General features: G+C 38.1%; 1 protein-coding gene across 1 annotated transcript; it reads left to right on the top strand.

Annotated features, from left to right (window-relative positions):
- On the top strand, positions 1-702 carry LOC110449114 (paraneoplastic antigen Ma3 homolog). Its single transcript, XM_021495747.1, has one exon. It carries the CDS (start codon positions 1-3, stop codon positions 700-702), a length of 702 nt encoding a protein of 233 aa, XP_021351422.1.
- Positions 703-18,941: the final 18,239 nt, after the last annotated feature.

Raw genomic sequence — 18,941 nt, 5'->3', positions numbered from 1 at the left:
ATGAGTGGGAATGAGATGGTAGAAGCCCTAAAGGCATTGGGGAAGTATGTAATTTTGCCCTCTATCATGCCTTTAGCCTCAGGTGGCTTAAATCTAGACTTAGATGGCGAAAGGGAGGAAAGTCCTAAAGCTCCTCTTTTAAAAAAGGAGAGAGCCAGTAGTTCCTTTTCCTTCATGGATCCAGGGCTTTATGAGGAAAAGCCTAAGGTACCTATTTTCAGAAGGGATAGGACCGGTGGTTCCTCTTCGTGCATGGATCAAACTGGAACAAGTCAGTCGCATATCCATGCAGTCCCTAAAGTTCCCCCCTTCTCGGGTGAGGATCCCCCTTTAAAGGGTGATGTTACTTACCCTGAATGGAGGTTCGAGATTCGTTGCCTGGATGGGGATACAGAAATTTCTCAGAGTTTACTAGAACAGGCAATAAGAAGGTCCTTAAGGGGTACAGCCAGACGCATGCTCATTCCACTGGGGGAGAAGGCAACCCCTAAAGAGGTTTTATACAAATTAGATGCCCTGTCTGGAGAAACGTCCACTCATGGTATGCTAATGCAAGAGTTTTTTAAATCTGCTCAAAAACCTGGGGAGTCTGTCACCAATTTCGGCTGTCGTCTCGAGTCGTTGTTACAAACAGCGATTGAGAGTGGATCCCTAAATAAGGCATCGAAAAACGACCTGTTAAGACATAAATTTTGGACTTAGTTAAGTTCGGACAAACTGAAGAGTCAGACGAGACATAAATACGACTCTATAACAAGTTTCAATGAATTGTTACGGGAGATTAGGACCGTAGACAAGGAACTTAGTATTTCCAGCGTCAGCGCGACAACCTCGACTCAGGCTCAAGGTCATAAGAAAAAAAGTCAAAGTCATGCAGTCAACTGTGAGGTTGATTCACAGCAGGTTACTACTAGCAATAGTGACCTAAGTAAAGAGTTTGATGGGAAACTTAAAACCCTGGAAGACAAACTTGGTACACAAATAAAAAACAGGTTTGACCAGATACTGAAAAAACTTGGTGACACATCCTCCAAGGAGGGTAGGGGTCAAGGTCAAGGTCAAAGAACGGGTTGAGGTCATGGCTACAGGGGTCAAAGATCAGGCAATGGGTCCGGTCATGAAAATAAACAAGGTCAAAGAAAAACCCAAACGAGTAATGGTCGCTGCTGTAGACCAAGCAGGGACCGAAGATATGTCTCAAGGTCGTACAAACTCGAATATATTGGACAGGCTACTCGGGGTAGCTAACGAAAGTGACGTTGTGGTTCAAGGTCATAGGGTTAAATGTCTTATAGACAGTGGCTCTATGGTGTCTACCATGTCTGAGTCTTTATATAAAACATTTAATAATAGACCAGAACTACACAATTTAGACACCTTAGGGTTAGACATAACCGTGGCAAATGGATCACCTTTAAACTACCTAGGGTATATTGAATTTGAAACACAAGTGCCATTTATGGCTGATGAGCAATTTCGCATACTAGCCTTGGTAGTACCGGATACTAATTACAACCTAGCATGTACAGTGCTGCTAGGTACCAATGTCATTCGTTTAGTAAAAACGATCACTCCTGAAACCACTGATATACCAGCTGAGTGGAGGACAGCTATCGAAAGTATTACTTGTTCTTACACAGTAAAGTCAATAAATAGGAAACCTGTGAAACTAGCTCCCTATGAATCGATTGTTATCAGTGGTATGGTAAGAGGTTTAGACCCGGACATTACAGACATTGTCACTGAAAACTGCGACACTTCTGACCTAAGATATACAGTTTGTCCCAGAGTGGTTAAGGTAAAACAAAATGTGTCAAAGCTAAGGGTACCAGTAAAAATCTGTAATATCACAGCTAAGTCAGTGGTAATAAAACCAAAGGCTTCACTTTGTGTGGTTAACCAGGTGAAAGTGGCAGATAATTTAGCGTCCGACGTACCGTCCAGCACAGGTACTGAGTTAGTGCCTGATGAACTTGGGGTAAAAATTGATACAGAAAACCTTACTGGTGAACGACTGATGAGGGTTCGTCAAGTCATTGGTAATTGGAAGCATGCTTTTTCAACTAGTGCTTTCGACATAGGCAAAACGGACATTGTAAAACACAAAATAGACCTCATTGACGAAAGGCCGTTTTAACAGCCTTATCATAAAATACCGGCTGGTATGTATGAGGAAGTCCGTCAACATTTACGAGAAATGCGAGATGCCGGTGTAATTCGTGAGAGTAATAGTCCATATTCAAGCAATGTCGTACTTGTACGAAAAAAAGATGTCTCTCTCCGTTTTTGCATTGATTATCGCATGCTCAATTCTCGCACTAGGAAGGATGCATATATGCTCCCTCGCTTCGATGACACGGTGGATACCCTAATTGGGTCCAGGTATTTTTCGAAGTTAGACTTGCGCAGTGGTTATTGGCAAGTTGAGGTAGAGGAATCTGACAAGGAACGAACCGCCTTTCTGTTGGTAACCTAGGATTCTGGGAAACCAATCGCATGGGGTTCGGTCTAACTTGTGCTCCTGCCATATTTCAACGGTTGATGGAGAAATGCATGAGCGATATGCATCTTCGGGAAGTTCTTATATTCCTTGATGATATACTCATATTTGCCAAGACTTTTGACGAACACTTAACTAGGTTAGAAGCTGTATTTACCAGGCTCGTGCAGCATGGCTTGAAACTGAAACCATCCAAGTGTGAGTTTTTCAAATCATCCGTCACATATCTCGGTCATGTTGTATCAGAACATGGTATCGGAACAGATCCCGAAAAGGTATCAGCTGTGAAAGATTGGCCAGCACCGAAGAATGTAAAAGAGCTGCGTCAGTTTTTGGGGTTTAGTGGCTATTACAGGCGTTTCCTAAAGGATTACGCAAAGCTTGTACAACCTCTCAATACACTGTTGCAGGGTCATGACTTGAAAAAAAAGTCAAAGACTGTAAAGACTACAAAGTCCAAGTCTAAGAAACCTGCGGTGAAAGCAAAATGGATCTGGGAGGAATCTCAGCAACAAGCTTTCGAAGCAGTGAAAGAAAAACTGACAAACCCGCCTGTGCTGGCATATGCAGACTATACCAAACCATTCAAATTGCACACTGATGCATGCATCCTAGGAATAGGAGCAGTACTATATCAGGAGCATGAAGGAGAGGAAAAAGTAATTGCGTATGCCAGTCGAGGTCTAAGACCTAGTGAACGGAACTATCCAGCACACAAGCTAGAATTCCTTGCACTTAATTGGGCCGTGACCGACAAGCTTCATGATTACCTATATGGTAATACATTTGAAGTTGTTACAGATAACAACCCGCTTACATACGTGCTAGGAAAGGCTAAGTTGGACGCTACTGGTCATAGATGGGTGACTGCTCTGGCCAATTATAACTTTACCTTAAAATACCGAGCTGGGAAAAACAACGCTGATGCGGACGGTCTCTCTCGCAGATATTCTCAACTTCAACCTGCAGTGGTTGAGGCCATTTGTCAGTCTGCCATAACTGTAGTACCCTTAGTGGATAGTGTGTCGTATGGTGGTGTGCCTCATGTGGCCAATGGGAGCACGCACCCAGCTGACAACCTTAGTACAGTTGACTGGAGGCAGGAACAACAGGTTGATAAGGATATAGCGAGGGTGTCATACCTACAGAGAACCGGTTTTCATCCCAGGTGGAAAACACTCAGAAATGAGTCCCCATATGTACAAAATCTCCTAAGAACTTGGAATAGGTTGTGGTTGCGCGACGGAGTTCTGTATAGAACCGCTTCTCTTGACGGTCAGAAAGTACATCAAATTGTTCTACCAAAGCGGTATCATTCCCTAGCCCTAAAGGGTGTGCATGACGATGTTGGTCATCAGGGAGAGGAAAAAACTCTTTGGTTAGCAAGGCAACGATTTTACTGGCCAGGTCTAGAGAAAGACGTAAACACGAAAGTTGAGACCTGTGGGCGCTGCATACGTCGTAAGACACCAGTCCGAATCTCTGCTGAGCTGGTTCCAATACAAACATCCAGACCCCTTGAGTAAGTCTGTATTGACTTTCTCACAGTGGACAAATCCTCTAGTGGCTGTGAGAAGATTCTGGTCATTACTGATCATTTCACCAGGTATGCTCAGGCTGTGCCTTGTCGTAACGAGAAGGCACTAACAACAGCTAAGGCTTTGTATGAACATTTCATCGCCTTTTACAGCTTCCCTGAGAGGTTACATAGTGATCTGGGCCGAAACTTTGAAAGCCAAGTTATAAAGGAACTCTGTAGGATTGCTGGAGTAAAAAAAACCAGAACCACCCCATATCATCCTATGGGGAATGGGTCAGCAGAGAGGTTTAACAGAACTCTCCTTGGGATGCTCGCAACCCTTGAGGAAGAAAAAAAACTGACTGGAAACCGTATCTAGCACCCCTAGTCCAAGCCTACGATGCAACAGAGTGATGCCACAGGTTATGCACCTCACTACCTGATGTTTGGGTGGCATCATCGGTTGTCGGTAGACGCTTTCCTAGGCATTGAACCTGATCAACAGGGAGCAGTTGATCCATCCTCTTACGTGGGTAAACTACGGGGCAGGATGGAATTTGCGTACAAGGCAGCACGCCAGGTCGCATCTAAGAAAGCTGCTCAGAACAAAGACCGATATGACAGGTCAGTTCGAGAGTCCAAGATAGAGGTAGGAGACCGCATCCTAATAAGGAAAGTAGGTCTGAAAGGTCGAAACAAGCTCGCTGATAGGTGCGAACAGGAACCCTGTGTGGTTATTAACCAACCAGACAGTGACATTCCTGTATACGAGGTTGCACGTGAAATGGGAAAGGGACCTAAGAAAATTAGAACCCTTCACCGCAACATGTTGCTCCCGTTTACCTCCATCCCAGTGGATGTTCCCCCTAATACGGATAACCGAAAGGTTAAATCCAAAAAGCTTGTACCTCCCGTACGGGAAATCCCCGAAACCCCATCATCTTCAGATTCAGAATCGGAATCTGTACTCTTACCTGTTAGAACGGGGCCTCGTAACCGACCACGGAGAAACCCTATACCAAGTTGGGACCTATCCGTGATCTATGATCAGGATCCCAGTTTAACGAAATCGGTTCTGGAAACTAGGGAAAACCTAGACCTAGAGCGGGAGTCTGTACAGGATACTATGCACGACACAGTACTGGAGTCTGCACATGAATCCGTACAGGATACTGGTGATGAGCCAGCAAATTCCAAGGGGATAAGCTCTGATGAAAACACAGATAATGGTGTCCAACCAAGACGGTCTAACCGGGACAGGAAAGCTCCCGACCGTTACGGTGATTGGGTTGTCTCCATGCAAGCTGCAAGACGAGAATCGGACGAGATATTTGTCTGAATCTATACTGATTCAGCATGACCAATTAGGAATACGTTATCATTCATGTCCATTTTTTAAGATAAATAACATTACTTTTACTAAATTACTATGTTCTGTGAGCTTATAATCCATCTGATAGGGGGACCCCCAACCTATGGACGGCTCTGCAGAATCCGGTTTTATGTATGATATATATTGATATTGTTTTTTAAATTCTGCCTATTTTTATAACCCATAGTAACCTTGTATTGTAGGGGTTTGTCACAATAGTGGTATGGTAGGGGGGTCCCCAACTGTATAGTAGCTATTTGGCATTTCCTTGACATAGCTTACTTGTAAAAGTAACCTATACTACTGGTTTGTGTATTCGGTAATTATATGGTAGTTATATTTAATAGCTATTACTGGAGTTGGAGATTATCACGTATTCAGTAGGCTAGTTGTCATGCCTAATTATGCGGTCGTTCTATTACTAGAACATGATTGTTGAACATACTAGCCCTGTACGCTATGCAAATAGTTACAAATTGATTCTAAGTATTAATAGGCTATAATATGTAACTAAGTACCTGGACAGGTGGAAGGTTATCGGGCATGGTCAAATATAACATTAGTTTTGGGTCACTAGATTCCCTTTTACACTATTGGTCTAGAACAATAGCCTCATCGTTTTCTGATTCAAACCTATAAAAGTCTCAGAATTCCTTGAGAAATGCCAGGCGTCATTTTATAAACCCCGGGAGTATGTAACCAAGGTAAATAATACGGGTACGACAGAGTCTTCCCGCGCGCACATTGCGTCACGTCACAGGTAGTGGGAATCCGTGCTATCAATCAAACCTTATCCATTTGCTCGAGTAGACATATCCAACATCATATTTAGCCTATCTTTAGTCGGAACATGTATATATATATATCATTAACCAAAACAATTGCTTAAGTTGTCTCCCTTCACGTGCATTTTTGACAACAGATAGCGCTATGCAAGTTGAGTAAGTTAACCATGCATGTCACAAGGAAGTTAAAATAAGTAACGACGCATGAAGACTGTTGGGAAGTGTTTACTATAGTAACACAGGTAAACATCAATATCTTAAACGCATATTATCAAAAGACATAACAATTGTGCCAAATTGGTAACTTATTAACATTGTAATAGATATAACTACTAAGGAAGGCAAACTGAGATGTTTGGGTAGCTCAGTAATTAACAAATAACCAATTCGCCAATCAATTCGGCAAATTTCTACTCAATTGTGTTCATCAACAGTTTCGTCTTCTTGTAATGATTCTTTTTTTTTTGTGATTGAACCGTTTTTTACTTTTGATATGTATAAATCTAGATATATCTTTTTACCTGAGCTGAATTTGGAAGCCCGTACGAGTCATCTGGGTAATTGCCAAAGAAGTAATTACGACATTTATGACACTGCATTCTGGCTATTGTAGTTATCAATTGGTATCTTGTTAACATTGGATTATTTATAATGTAACTTTCACATATTTACTAAGCTATTAAATGATAACTGTGTAAAATATCTTGTAAGTTTGTTTTGTAATTCGGCAGAAAAAAACACTGCGTCATATCTGTTCTTTATCTAAACATTGCAAAACAATTATGTTGTAATACTAAGAAAAAGAAAATAATTCAGATGGTTTCGGTGGCCATTACGGGTCAACTTGAATTTTTATCGTATCTTGTTTTAACTTAATAAGCAATCACGTTATGACTACATAGTTATCGTAATTGCCATTATTATATTAATTTATCTGTTATAACTAATTAGCTATCTTGATTGCTGTTACTAGATAAGTTATCACGTTATTATAAGATAGCTATTTTTTTCGCTATTACAAGCAATTACGTCGATACTAGATATAACTTTTTTTCTACTAGATAAGTCATGACACGATATCTATCTTGTTTGCTATAACTTGATAAGTTATCATATTATTACTATATAGCGATCTTGTTTTTATAACTTGATACGTTATCATGTTTAGACTACATATCTATCTTGTTTGCTATTACTTGATTAGTTATCAGTTATTATTAGATATCTATCTTGTTTGTTATTTAAGGAATGAAATTTATTTTTTCAGCATTCATGAGGTCATAACAACATTGGCTTTCAGGACATATTCGTTAGCGATTCATGGAATATGTCCAGCAATGTTGTTATGACCTCATGAATGCTGAAAAAATAAATGTCATTCCTTAAATAACACGGGGTAGCGAGGACAGCGTGTTTTCGCGGGAAAATGTAAAAGTTTCGCTGTGGGTCCTAGCAACAGCATGACAACAAAACACACAGAATATAGTTCCATTTTCAAAACTTAGTTTGTAGAATTTACACAAATCGGATATTATTACCATGTACCTTACACACCTCATTTGAGCTTTAAACTGAAGCATATCATGTTTAATGTTAATCATATTAGCATAACTAAACTACATAAAGGGCTGTTTCACGGCGGACGTACGCGTGTACCAATTACCCACTGTGATACGTCATTTAAGTGTATCAATACGCAGTGATGGGGTCACCGGTGCTGTGTAAAAATGAATGTCATTTTCGCCTATGGGTCCAAGCATACAGAATGTAAATATATCAAGTTATCACGTTATAACTAGATAGCTATCTTGTTTACTATAACCATGGACTTAGATAGCATCTAATATAATTCCGTGCTATAACTTGATAGTTTATCACGTTATTACTAGATAGCTATTTGTTTGCTATTTCTTGATAAAATATCACGCTCCGACGTTATAGCTATCTTATTTGCTATTGCTTGATACGTTATTACTAGGTATCTATTTTGTTTGCTAATATACTAGCTGAAGTTATTACTTGATAGCTATAATGTTCACTATTTCTTGATAAATTATCAGGTTATGACAAAACAGCTCTCTAGTATGTATTGACAAATGACCAGTGAAGCGTACGAGTTGTCCACAAATCGATGTCGATTCGGCTACGCTGTAAGCGTATGCACAATAAGTTGTTACATATGTTCCGATGTGCGAGAGGCAAACAACATTTTAGTTGTTTTCTTGTAATACGGGTTCATGTATTATGGTACACTTATTGTTATGGCAAAGTGTATTCAGAATGGGAAATATATATTTTTTTATTGTTGTTTGTGTCATTTTCATTATTTGCAGCTTTAGTGTTACGCAATACATCAAAATTATGAAGGAAGATTACAAAATGTAGTTTTGTCAAAAGGAGACAATTGTGATTTTGGTCACCTTCTTGACAACTCACTTCTTGCAATTGTCTCCAAGCTGACCTTAATTCCATGTCATATCATAACGACATAACCCATTCATATGTTTATACAAAAATAACACTTATCGCTGTGATAGTCACCAGAAGACGCACATTTGTACCTATCCTTTCGTCTTGGCAGTATATTATCAACCGTTGAGGATATCTCGACGAATTTGGCTATACTTGTATCACCTGCAGTGTTGTGTGACGTTCCATGTAGTTTCGGTTACCTCAAGCTTAAGATCAGAGGTCAAATTAACGCAAACAGTTCAGTTAATTTGCTGCATTTTTTAACACGTTTAATACATCTTAATAAAACCTGAAGTATATTTGCATCACCAATGGTATGTGGGCAATGCGTTATATTTAGGTCACTGTGAACGTCACCTGTATGTAACCTTTGAATCTAAAACAATGTTGAATATTATGAAGCTTATAAGGGGTACCATACTTTTATTCATATTTTTTTAATTCATTTCCGTTAACAGTTGATGTGTTTTGCCCTGGTCTTCATCAGTGACGACGAGAGCGTCAGACAAGATGGCAGAGGGAATTGTTGAACAACTGAAGAGTACATTAATCTGTCCGATTTGTTCTCATGTGCTGGATGATGCCAGAGTCCTTAAGGGTGGACACATGTTTTGTTTTATGTGTATTAAGCGAGACTATGAACGACTACTGCTCAACAAAGGGAACTGTCCTGTATGCGGCGAAGTGTATTTCCTTAAACAACGAGATACACAATACCTATCAAAGGCAGTTATCGTCAACGACATGCTTGATCAACTAAAATGTGCTGTCGATCAGTGTGCATTTTGTCAAAGTGGAGATGGTTTGATGGTATGTCTGAAATGCAAACTGAACATGTGTAAATACTGTTCAAAGAGGACCGTGTCATTTTGTGGACACCAGACAGTAACTATGGCGTATCTGAACACAGACCCATTGCTGCGAGAGATCTTACAACGTAGTAAGTCCAAACAAACGTGTCCGTCACACTCCGATGAGGACGTGAGTTGTTTCAGTCAAAATTGCAAGCGCGTGATGTGTAATGCGTGTTTCAAAGAGGCACATCGTCACCATGACGTCATGGTACTCCATGAAGCTGTGGCAAGAATCAAAAACAGACACATTCCCCAGATGTTAGAAAAGAAAGAAAAAGAGCTGGAGAAGTATATACAGAAGATCCAGGACCTGAAGACACGTCGGCTGTAGTGACAAGAGTGCCACCAACTTATAAAGAAAAACGACTGTGCCAGTCGTATCGGGACAAATGCTCTGTTCTCCACAGACAAATGTCGTATCTGTTTATGTATGGTAGCGACAAAGCTATTCTGGAGCTGTTTTATGAACAGGAGGCCGACGTTGATAAACTCCTTGATAATGAGCCTACAAAAGAAACATTCTTCATGAAAGATCCAGAAACATATTCTAAAAGCAAACCCACTCGCTCACTTATTACAAACGATAGACACACATTAAACTCATCCTCTACTAAATTTTTCGACTGTCACTCTAACAACCAGAAATAACGACGAAAAGGCTGATGGTATTTACTAGGTAGCAATCAACCTTAATTTGAATACCATCCAGAGTATGTCGGAATAACTGGAAACGAGGGAGTATATAGGGCCGCTAAAACAGCTCTTAACCTACAAACGAAAGGTATTTATCTGCCTCCCTATGATATTACACCTTCGATAGCAAATTTTATAAAAACAAAATGAATTTGAAATAGAAATGATCGGATGAACGCAATAATGTTGGTTCATGCGTAACAAGCAGAGATGACTGCAGAGAGGAAGCTGTCTTCTCGCGACTGCGCAAAGGCCATATCTACATTCCATATCCTTAAATCTTACGCAATGAAAATCAATCTTATTGTTATGCTTGTGACAAACCATTTACTAGCAAACCGAGAAAAATTCTACAATATAATAACTATGAAACGTTTGTTTAATACAATTTCTGTGCCATTAATATATATATTTATTTTCATTCAATTATTATTTGCCAAAAGATATGATAACATGCCCTGCAACCAATCCTTTTCTTTTGTGGTAGGACGCCGGGCTCGTGATCGAAGGGTTGCGGGTTCGAGTCACGGCACGGCACTGTGTTGTATCGCTTGTTCCAGTCTACTCAGCTGTAAATGAGTTCGTGGTTGGGCAGTGCTAGAATTGTCGAATGCTAGCTGTGAGCGCTGAAATGACAGCACTAGCTGTATGCTCCGCAGGGAGTTGCGAAAGATATTGGCTGGTTGCAAAGGCCCATCAACCACGGATACTAATGTGTGAACCGCGTTGAGACGACCTACGAACTAGGTTGTGATAAAGCGGTATACAAAGAACTTCGAATTATTATTATTATTTTTAATATTGTAATATTACTGAATTTGTCGATGGAACGTTAAGCAACTGCTTTTTAATATTTCCTATGTGTCTTTGTATGCAGTCTTTCTCTCCTATAATAATAATAATAATAATAAATTCTTTTATTTAGACAGGGTAACATATTTAGATTTTCATCTAGTTTACAATATGGCCCTGTAAAACACATTATATATACATACATAAAACAACAGCACATCACGCATACAGAGACATATGACATACAATAAAATAGAAAAAGCAGTTAAATAGTACAATACATTATTAAGACAACCTATTATATTGTATCACTAAATATCACAGAATTGCATTTAGAACATTAGAAAATATCACAGTGTATTACAAGTCAATACATACATATATTTATCACAGGGTAATATAAGGATTATCTCTGGAAATTATATTAAACAGAACCATAGGGATAATTTCAAATATTGTACTTTAAAATATACATATAGTATATACCATATAGTACCTGGTTTCCCAGTGATTGGGAATCCCCTACCTACTTGGTCCGCCGGTAACACATGGTATTCATGATCTAGTATTTTTAAAATAATTGGCCAGATATGCCTTTTTAAAAGCCAGAACATTTGTTGTGGTTCGTATGGTTTCTTCCAAAGTATTCCATAAAAGAGTACAAGTGTATCTAAAAGAATTTTTGTAAAAACTTGTTCTACACTTGGGGATATAGAGCTGGTTCTTCGCAGAAGATCTTGTGGTTCTTGTGGAAATCTGGGTTACATAGGTAAATAAATTTTGTTTTAAAAATCCTGGAGCCTGGTCGTTAAGGATTTTATAAGTTAGAACACATTTTCTAAAAGTATAAAAATCGTGAATAGGCATCCAGTTTAAAGTCTTTAAAAGTAACGAAGTTGGTGTACGAATTTCTCTTATATTTAGAATTACTCTTGCTGCTCTTTTTTGAAGTTTAAATATTCTTTCCTTAAGCGACACATTTGTAGGATTGCTCCATACTGAAGAACAGTACATAAAATGAGGTAAAACAATAGTCGTATACACCATTTTGGACATTTCTTGGGACATGAATTTTCTGATTCGTTTTAACACTCCAATTTTCTTTGATAATTTCTTACATACATATTCAATATGTACATTCCATGACAAACAGCTGTCAATAAAAACTCCCAGTAGTTTGGCATTGTGTACAGTTTCAATAATTATATCACCCACTTTGACACGCATCTGTCTGTGTTTTGATAATTTTTGTGATGAGCCAATAAGCATGCATTGGGTTTTTGTTAGATTTAGACTCATTTTATTATTGGTCATCCACTCACTTGCTAATTCAAGGTCAACTATTAACTTTTCTTCGACATCATCAACTGCATCACCTTTTACACCCTGTGATGTGTCGTCAGCGTACATTACAACTGATGAATGTTTCAAACATGTTGGATAGTCATTCATATGCAAGATAAAAAATAGTGGCCCAAGTATCGAACCCTGGGGTACACCGATGTTTATTTCCTTACAACTTGATAAAGTACCTTTAAAGTTTACCGCTTGCACTCTACCAGAAAGGTATGATTCGAAAAAGTTCAATGCTATATCAGAAACCCCGTAAGCATTAAGCTTATGCAAGAGCACTTTATGATTTACGGTATCAAATGCTTTACGAAGATCTAAAAACAAAACACCCGTGAATTTACCGTCATCAATATTTTTTGACCACTCGTCTACTAAACCTGTGAGGGCCGTTTCTGTTGAACGTTGAGGTCTGAAACCATATTGGGATTCAGTTAGAAGTTCATTTGATGACAAATATTTATAAAAAGAGTTATGTACATGTCTCTCTAATATTTTGCTAACCACAGAGAGGACAGAAATAGGTCGATAGTTATTTACAGAGGTCATGTCCCCGGCTTTAAATATTGGGGTGACTTTGGCTTTCTTCCAGTCTTTTGGAAATGAACCAGAACTGATGGATTTGTTAAAAATATAGGTTAAAGGGTGAATGATTAATTCACCAGCAAGTTTTAGTAGTTTTACAGAAATGCCATCAATTCCAGTAGCTTTTCCATCACGTAATTCTGATATTTGTTTTTTTACAAATTCAGAATTCACAAAAGGAATATTGAACTTTTGTTCAACTTTAATACCAAATTGTACATTCGGTAAACTTGAGTCAAATTTACGTCCAATTTCAACACCAATGTTACAAAAATAATCGTTAAATGCATTTGCGATATCGATTGTTTCTGTAACATTTTCTCCATTTACATTTAGACATGGGGCGTTGCATGCTTTAGAGGACGGTAAAAATTCTTTTATTTTCTTCCACATATCTTTGGAGTTTTTAGAACATTGTAACATCGCTTCATCCAAGTAGTCACGTTTAGTTTGTTTTATTTTAGTCACGACCCTGTTACGGGCTGCCTTGTACAAGTCCCAGTCCGTATCTAACTTGGATTTTCTTGCTTGTTCGTGTAAATAGTCACGTGTGTGCATTTCACTAAGTACATCATCATTAATCCATTGTTCGGATTTTGCACTAACACGTTTTTCTGTTATTGGTATTTGTTTGTCGACAACACCATAAAACAACTCTTTAAAAGAGTCCCATGAATCGTCAATGCTGTCGAACACCTCGATAACAGACCATGGCACCTGTGCCATGTGTGCTTTAAATTCGTCGACATTAATTTTCTTAAAATTTCTATATTTAATGTTAATATGATCACTATTGGTATGAGCAAAGTTTACTTTTCTGACAGCATACACTAAGTGATGATCGCTTATTCCTAACGGGATAACGCCGGCCTCTCTGCAGGAAAACGAGTCCGAGGTATATATATGGTCGATTAATGTTTCTGAGGTTGTTGTCTCCCTGGTCGGAGATGTAATGTTCTGATGTAAACTATACACATTCATTTGGGTTTTAAGCCTTTTGTTTTTCAGTTCGTCAATATCAAAATCACCCCTGACAATTAATGGTTGGTCAGGTGCTGAAACATTTTCTATAATCTGGTCAAATTGAGGGAGCCAGTCAACTTTTTCACTGGGAGGCCTGTATACTGAAACACATCGTATACTTGACGAGTTCGTTTGATTTATTTTTAAAACCAAAACCTCCATTCCGTCCACGATAGACGAGCTCTCATCCACAACGGTCATTGAGTCCTTTACATAAACAATAACTCCGCCGCCGTGTTTATTTCGATCTCTACGGTAAGCCGAGTATCCATGTATGGAAATATCCGGTGGATCCGTAGAACTATCAAGTTTACTTTCAGTTAATGCCAATACATCAAATGTTCTTTTTTTTTAAAGTATCTTGATTTGGTCAAGTTTATTTGATAGACCGCATATATTTAAGGGGGCAAATTTCATCCCCTTTGGAAGATTTTCGATATACTTATCCGAGGAAACATGAAAGTCATAATTCCTGGAGAAATTTTCGACACATTTGTCACAAATCCATTCTAAGACTGTATTGATTTCAATACTCTCCTATGTAGAGTTGTGTACGGGAAAGAGGCAACGGAACTTTAATGACCAATATTTTTGCAGCTTGGTTACCGCTAGGTATCACCTTGTGCTCTTCTGCTTTCGTTCTGTATGTATCTTGCATTGCTGTCGGCCAACTGATCTGCTTTGACGGTTGGTTGGTTGGTTGGTTGGTTAAACTATTTAAATGTCTACCACTGAATACACCTTATAGGTTCCACTTCCACTGACGACTGTTTGTGACAGGTCTACGGGAGTGAGAGGTGGCAGTTACGTCGTCCCTCTGTGGTTGTTTATGGTCATGATACTTCATCAGCAGATAATCCCTTAGACCGGATATTTCTTTAGGGAAGAACACACCATGCGTCAGCTTTGAGGTATCATCGTCGATCTGTTTTTTAATGGGTTTTAGGATTTCCACTATTGCATCTCGACAAACGAGCTATCATCTTCAATTTCTGAGATTATATCTATACTTTCTGCCTAGGATTGACACCTTAGACTAATTGAATCATCTGTGTCACAATTATCCAATCAAATACTGCCAGTGGAAGTAGTTGATCAATGATTTTCATACATAAGTTTGAATACTAATTTTCTATACCATTCCAGAAAATGTTCATAGTTAAATCAAACGTTTCACACATGTATAACTACATTCATTATTCTATTTTGAGCACACACAGATATACCATGTATGATGCTTTAACTTAACTGGTGGTATTTGGTTCAGCAAGTATTTGCAAATATTAGCTGTTTAAACAAAAAGAAAGATACTTGGACGTTCTGTAGCTCATTTTTAAATGACTAGAAACATGTACATGCCCTGCTCCTGCTTTGACGGCAGATTTGTGATATTTGCTCGATGATACTATTTTTGAAAACAACAAATCAATATTTACTTTATGACGTCATTTCGATTGTAACGTCACACTGCTCTTTGCTAAATACAGTACTTTCCTCCGCGACTGCGTCTTGATCTATATAACTTGATCAGGTCCATATACCCACATATACATCTCAATAAAAGTCCATAATTGTCAAATATAAACCGCAGAGACAATGTTGTGTGTTGCGCCTCAGGGTGCATCCAGAACGGAGCTTAACACAGAGTTTAACCAAGATTTCTAAAACACCTACTGAAAGGGTACACTTTATGCACGCTCTACTAATAGGTAGTACAAAAGAAAGTCCCGATTATATCTATGCAAACATATTTTAATATGTCTGTATGCATTTGTTCGTATGTTAATTTAAGGTTTAACAAGAATTATTTTGGGGTTATACGGTATAAGATTTATGCAAAGTGCTGACTGCACACAATTATTTTCTGTACATGGTTATCGATTATAATTTAATTTTAAAAGACAGACAATATTTTTGATTCATAGTCAATGAATAAATATACAATTCTGACAAAAACAAAATACCTTTGCACAAAGCACAACATTGTGCAGTAATTTTATCTGCAAGCAACTTCAACCACTCAGAAGTTTAAATTACAAATACTGATGATTTTTAGGTTATACGATATAACATGAAAAAAGTCTAGCATTGGAGGTTTAGGCAAACTTAGATTACAATATAAGCAATATAATGATCATGAATTGCAGTTTTTCCGATGTTTAATTATCGATATTGTATTAATTATATAGATTAACAAAACAGTATTTATTACTTTGGGTTTGCTTTATTACATTGCAGAAGATAAAAATAAACATTTTGGAGACATTGTGTTTTACTTTTTTGTTTATTCTTCTTTTTATTTTTAAACAGCACGAGTACGAGATACACGGACATATTTAATATGTGTTGTAGTGTCATAATGGACAAAATTTTGAATCCAACTGTCATTTTTCATTGACATATACAGCTATTTATCAATATTTTCCCGAGTGTTTAAGAAATATCTATCAGGTCCAGTATCTTATGAAGCATAATTACATTATTAAGGGCATTATAAACCTGTCAAATCTACAGGATTGGCGCCTCTATTGTAAAGGAACAAAAATGGTTAAGGTTTACTTTCTGTTTAGCGAGGAGGTTTGTTGAATAAATGGTGTCTTGGTTAAGGAAATACTACCTGCTGTAACACGTTGATGGTTTTTAACAGACATCAAAGCATAGTATGTATCACAGCGCGTATTAACGAGGTGCCACCATACCGACATCATAATCTAATGTAGTTGGATCTTCACTTATTGACGCAGTGCAATATTACAGTGTCTAACTCTCATATTGAAATTTCTATTTTACACTCATTAAGATAAACCAGCCGACCAAACCAGTTGTTATAAACCAAAAACAGGGAGAACACGTTGGATTCTTTCAATAAGGAAAAGTTGGACTTTCTGCCACACTGTTAGAGAAATCAGAACCAATCATGGCGAGATCTCAAGATCAACTTACGACGGAAATTCCCGAATGGTTTCCATTTGACGTGTGCCACGTTGACTTAAATTGAAGCGCTTCATAATGAATGTGATCGCTGCCAACTGCGTTCATACTACCGTATACGCCGTCAAAATGAAGGTAAATTCTTATGTTTACATCCGAAAACAATGTTTAAATGCTGGACGAACAAAAAAACAGTCCGCGTGGGTTGCTGCGAGGCTACAGTAGCCGTGGCTGATACACCGATATACCTGTATGAGTAATTCATAAATACACATAGTGATCAACACCATCGCTTTACTTTTGGTAAGGATTTAATTTTTAATTAGTCAATCCAAGTAGAACTTCGTATAGTTTTTCTCATTTATTTTGGTCGTGCTTCGGTAATGACGTGGCCTTATGTTCCAGAACGAATCCGCCATTGTTTACGTTACAGACCAGATACTTTTAATGATAATAGAAAGAATAAAACGTTTGTCACGTTCCGTCGATGTATAAGTAGACATTTTGGAGCCCTCATATGTTGAATGTTTCCAAGATGCGAAGGACCAAACAATGGCTGCCATCGGTTACATTCTCACTGTACTGCAGAGTAAACATAGAAGTTTTCGGGTACCATATCTGATTTTGTTTCTGTTAATTAATTCCGTCTTTGCATATTGCAGAGTTACCTTCTCTTGTGAGCAGGTATTGATTGTTACGTCATTGATTTTTGTGAGAAAATTACGTCTTTTTCTCAAAAATTGATGACGTTACTCTCACAAACAAATGACGTAACAATCAGTACATGCTTAAAAGAGAAGATAACTCTGCAATACGAAAAGACGGAATAGGCAGTCAGAGTTTACGAATCTCAAGAGGAAAGATGCAAAAATAAGGTTTATTGGCAGATGTTGTAACGCAACATATTTTTGGTTCAAACATTCTTGAAAATACCTTATCGCGCTTCATGAACAATATTAGCCCGAACAGTCATGCATTCAATCATACATGTTAACAAGATGCATTCCTTAATTAAACGAAGGTTGTGCGTCGTGTTTTAACCAACGCTTCTGTAGTCTTTCGGTCGCCACGGAGTAAGTGTTGCACCCATTAATTGTATAATGTTTACATTTATAAGATCATTTGTATCTTTGATTATTTGTAAAGGCTATATATATGTCATTAGGTCATTATTGTAAAGTCAGTTTAGTAATTGTATTTTTCAGTTTTTTTACCCTCTCCGGAGGTATGGCGCAATAAAATGATCACAGGAGAATCCTCTTGTTATTGCACAAACGCAGTCCCAATATAACAGCATTGTAATACACTGGATGTGGCACCTTATTTTTATATCGTCAAATTAACGAAATGTTAACCTATTGAAAGGGTACAAAACGATTTACAAGAGACGTAGCGTCACAATAACTACACCATAATATAGTGAAGGTGACACATCNCCCCCCCCGATGAGTACTATTTAAAGGCCCCAAAAGGAGTCATGTAGGCGATAAACCCGTCAACCAACCAACCAACATTGGAATTCAGAGACTAACATGTTATAATGGCGGTGAGCTGTTTGTCTTTGATACATCAGCCCTGATGCCTTAATACAGATTCAGTGAATGACGCTATGTACCATTTAAGTAACTGAAAATCAAGATATAATTTGCATTTCAATGTTTGGGGTCTGTAAATATGATTTATCAGGGTTTTAAACATTTTGGTGTCTATACTAACGTTTTACGAGGCTTGTTAAACCTTAACCTTATCCTAGTATAACGACATCAGAATACATGCTACTCTCAAATCATTGTATACAGGTGTATATATCGCTTAATATACTGTATGTCGGGAAGTTTTCGCTGCACTTTAATTTTCGACTTTTTCGCCCTTCGTAATGAGGGCATTTTTTTGTTTCAGTTAACATTTGTAAACAACATAATATACATAGTAATTGAATGAACATGGGAGGGCGAAAACTTGACTGGGCGAACACTTCCCGGTATACAGTAAATATACTGCCCTCGTGGCAGGGTTGCATTATGTCACAATAAAAAAACAATCACAAAAGTTAATATATCTCCTC

Source organism: Mizuhopecten yessoensis, unplaced genomic scaffold, assembly GCF_002113885.1.
Source record: "Mizuhopecten yessoensis strain PY_sf001 unplaced genomic scaffold, ASM211388v2 scaffold4495, whole genome shotgun sequence".
In the NCBI taxonomy this organism is placed as follows: Eukaryota; Metazoa; Mollusca; class Bivalvia; order Pectinida; family Pectinidae; genus Mizuhopecten; species Mizuhopecten yessoensis.
Note: the sequence above shows the minus strand (reverse complement) of the source record. Positions and strands in the feature narration are given on the sequence as shown.